The sequence below is a fragment of the Dryas octopetala genome, chromosome 3 (genome assembly GCF_963921425.1).
Source record: "Dryas octopetala chromosome 3, drDryOcto1.1, whole genome shotgun sequence".
In the NCBI taxonomy this organism is placed as follows: Eukaryota; Viridiplantae; Streptophyta; class Magnoliopsida; order Rosales; family Rosaceae; genus Dryas; species Dryas octopetala.
The window spans coordinates 27,938,767-27,942,439 of NC_141368.1; the positions used below are offsets into that span (position 1 = coordinate 27,938,767).

Consider the following 3,673-nt stretch of genomic DNA (forward strand, 5'->3'; position numbering starts at 1 on the left):
CTTGATCTCAAACTCAATCTGCAGCGCCGCTTTCTCTCCTCTCTCCTCTCTCCTCTCTCCTTCGTCTTCTCCTTGGCTTGCTGGACGCCTGGACTAGACTGGACTCATCTCTCTCTCTCTCTCTCTCTTCTATGTCTCTCTTCTCACCAGTTCTTTGTTTGTGTTCTCGGACTTCTCTGTCTTCTCACCAACTCCGGCCACCTCAAAGCCACTCCGACCTCTCTCTCTCTTAATCCCTGAAATCAGTTTGTAAGTAATGGATTTATAGTTAAAAATTTTTAAGATAAATTATTATCACCTATTAATATATTATCTAAGATCAATATCATATTTTGGGTTTACATGTAAATTATATTGATCTTGGGTTAATTTATGTAAGATAAATTATACTGATCTTGGGTTGATTTATATAGATTTGGAATTAATTGTATGATTTTTGGTTGATTTTGATTTGTATATTTGTATGATTTTGGGTTAATTTTGAATCTTTAATCGTATAATTTTGGAATTGATTGTATAATTTTAAGTTGATTTTGATTTGTATGATTTGTGTAATTTGTATGATATATAAATATTGATATGGAAGTTGAAATTGGTGATATGATATGGAATTGTAATTAGTATGATTCGTTAATAATTAATATGGAATTTGTATGATTTGTTAATAGTATCTAATATGTATCATGTATGGAATTGTCAAATTGGTAATTTAGAATTAGTGAAATTAATATGGAGTTAGTAATAAATTAATAATTAATATGAAATTAGTAATATGGAAATGAAATTGGTGATATGATATAAAATTACAAATTAGTAATATAGAATTGCCAATTGGTAATATCAATATGATATGAAATTACTAATTAGTAATAAGTTAATAACTAATATGATATTAATTTTTTGGTGATATACTGATATGATATTAATATGGAATTTAACTCTCTTGTTAATTGTTATTGTGTTACTATTATGTCTTTTTGTTATTAGGAATTTAGGATTCAATGGCCAGTGGAAGGAAATCAGGTGATCCAGCTTGGGATCATGTCGATCCACTACCGGGTAGCAAACAAGGTTCAATATGCAAATATTGTGGCCTTGTAATAAAGGGTGCTGGAGTGACACGACTGAAACACCACCTTAGTGTTTTGGATCCTAGAAACAATGCGCAACGATGCAATAGTGTCCCACTAGAAGTGAAACAATTCATCATTGCAGGGATGCAACACAAACAACACCAAAAGAGCAAAAAAATACAAAGGATGGAAGAGATCAGGGAAGAGCTTCGAGGACAAGGTCATATTGAGCTGAGTGATGATGATGAGGATCATAATGATGATATGGGGCCTCAAGAGCGAAGAGAATTTTGAGTTGCACTTCGAGCCTCTAGAGCAGCAGAATTGCAGAGGAACACTTACATAAAGTCCCAAATAGGGGACAAGGTTCTTGGTCAAGTAATGGTGCACAGATGCAAAGAGGATCAAGCATGAGGGAATCATAACCAAGACCTTTAGTAGCACCAAGCTTGTACAAGACAGCTTAAGCATGCCAAAATAGTGTTAAAAATCTCTTTTCCGGAGGGTCAATCAAAGATGGGATGCAACGCTTGATCAACAAGTTCTTCATATATGAAAATGTTCCTCCTTCAAAAGCAGCATCTCATCATTAAAAAATTTGGTGATAGGATGTCAACAAGCAGGAGTAGGAGTGGAACCTCCAACACCCTATCAGATATGTACCGGATTTTTGGACCAAGAGTTTCAAGAAATGCAAGAGCATGTTAACAAATTGAAGACCGATTGGGCAACTTATAATTGTACAATCATGTGCGATGGTTGGACAGGTCCAACAAAACTGTCTAACATAAACTTTATGGCCTACTCAAAAGGGAAGTTGTTATTCCTTAAGTCCGTTGATTCTTCAGATTTCATAAAGGATCATCAATATATTTATGGGCTACTGAAGGATGTAATCACGGAGGTTGAAGAGGAGAATGTTGTTCAAGTTGTGACCGACAATGGTTCCGCATTTGTCAAAGCAGGTAAGAAGTTAATGAACAAATACAATGTGTACTGGACGTCGTGTGCAGCACATTGCATTGATCTAATGTTTGAAGAGATAGGGAAGAAAGAACATGTTGCTAATGTGATTAAAAGCCAGAATGATCATGAGTTATATTTACAACCATAACTGGTTTGGCAAAGATGCGAGAGATCAAGAAGGGAGATATTGTTCGTCTTGGTGCCACCCGATTTGCTACAAACTATATTGCATTGGATAGTTTGTATGGTAAGATGATGGGGCTGAAGCAATTGTTCACCAGTGATGATTGGGGTCGTAGAAATTTTCGGTGTTCAGATGTAGGCATCATGGTTGAAAATATAATTCTTGATCACTCTTTTTGGCAACAGGTGCATAAGGTGTGCAGTCTGTTTGAACCTCTCTACGTAGTTTTACGTATTGTCGACACAGAAGTGTATCCTACAATGTGATCAATTTATGAGTTGATGTGTGTCGTGAAGGGAAAGGCTAGAAAAAAAAAACAGGGTGCACGGTGGATGATAAAAATCATCAACGATCGATGGTTTAAAACGTTACAACACGATTTGCATGCAGCTGGTAACCCAATAATTTATTTGTTATTTTGGTACCGCATTTTTTTTAATTGATTTAGCTTTCAATTAATGTACTAAATTATTAATTATGTATTTCTATATTTACTTGATGTATAATTGCAGCCTATTATTTAAATCCTCGCTATCAATATAGATATGGCGTTGGAGATATATGATGGTGAACTTATTAGGGCTGTGCACAACGTATTCTCCAAATTGGATCCCTATTCACCAGAAGTTTGCCAATTTAGACATGAGGTAAAAATAATTTGTCATAAAGCTTATAAGAATCCTTACGAAAAATATTAATATTTTATAGAATTTGATTGTCTTAAATTATATATTTGATTGATATTGTATAATTTGTATTGTATTTGTATCTAGTTAACATATTTTAAAGATGGTCGGAAAATGTTCGGAGAGCGAGCTGCAAAGGCCGCTAAATCACGAATGTCTCCTAGTGAGTATACATCGTACTTGTATAAGTTAGATTAACTTAAATATTTATTTTTATAGTTATACTTACACAAACGAATTTTTCATTTCAGGTGAATGGTGGGTCATGTATGTGAGTAATGCACCTACTGTGAGAAAGTTAGCTATCAAAGTTTTATCACAAACAACGTCATCATCAGCTTGTGAAAGAAACTGGAGTACTTTCGCACTCATACACACCAAACAACGAAACAGGCTCTCATATAGTAGGTTAGAAAAGATGGTATATTGCTACTATAACATGAGGCTTGCATTTCGAGACAAGAAAGCAGAGGAGGATCGCGTCGATGAATATTATCCGCTGGATATATATATGATGCTGTTATAGGGGATGATGATGTGGAGGGAAACCAGCTTTATCAGTGGATTAGGCCCCTCCATTTAGATGATGATGCAGGCAATCCAGATCCTGATATTGCAGCTCAAGCACGCCAGGAAGGTATCAATGTGGATGGAGTTCTAAATGAAGAGGTGAGCCCTACTGAAAGTTTTGATGAACTTATGCAACCAAGGTTGACACATCGTAATGAGCTAGTTCCCACTAATCCTTCTCCATCAGGCAACTT

At 35.4% G+C, this 3,673-nt stretch overlaps 1 protein-coding gene across 1 annotated transcript; it reads left to right on the plus strand.

Moving 5' to 3' along the window:
- Positions 1-1,869: 1,869 nt before the first annotated feature.
- On the plus strand, positions 1,870-2,489 carry LOC147292229 (uncharacterized). The gene is made up of 2 exons (XM_086236153.1): positions 1,870-2,142; positions 2,202-2,489. Exons 1-2 carry the CDS (start codon positions 1,870-1,872, stop codon positions 2,487-2,489), a joined length of 561 nt encoding a protein of 186 aa, XP_086092279.1.
- Positions 2,490-3,673: the final 1,184 nt, after the last annotated feature.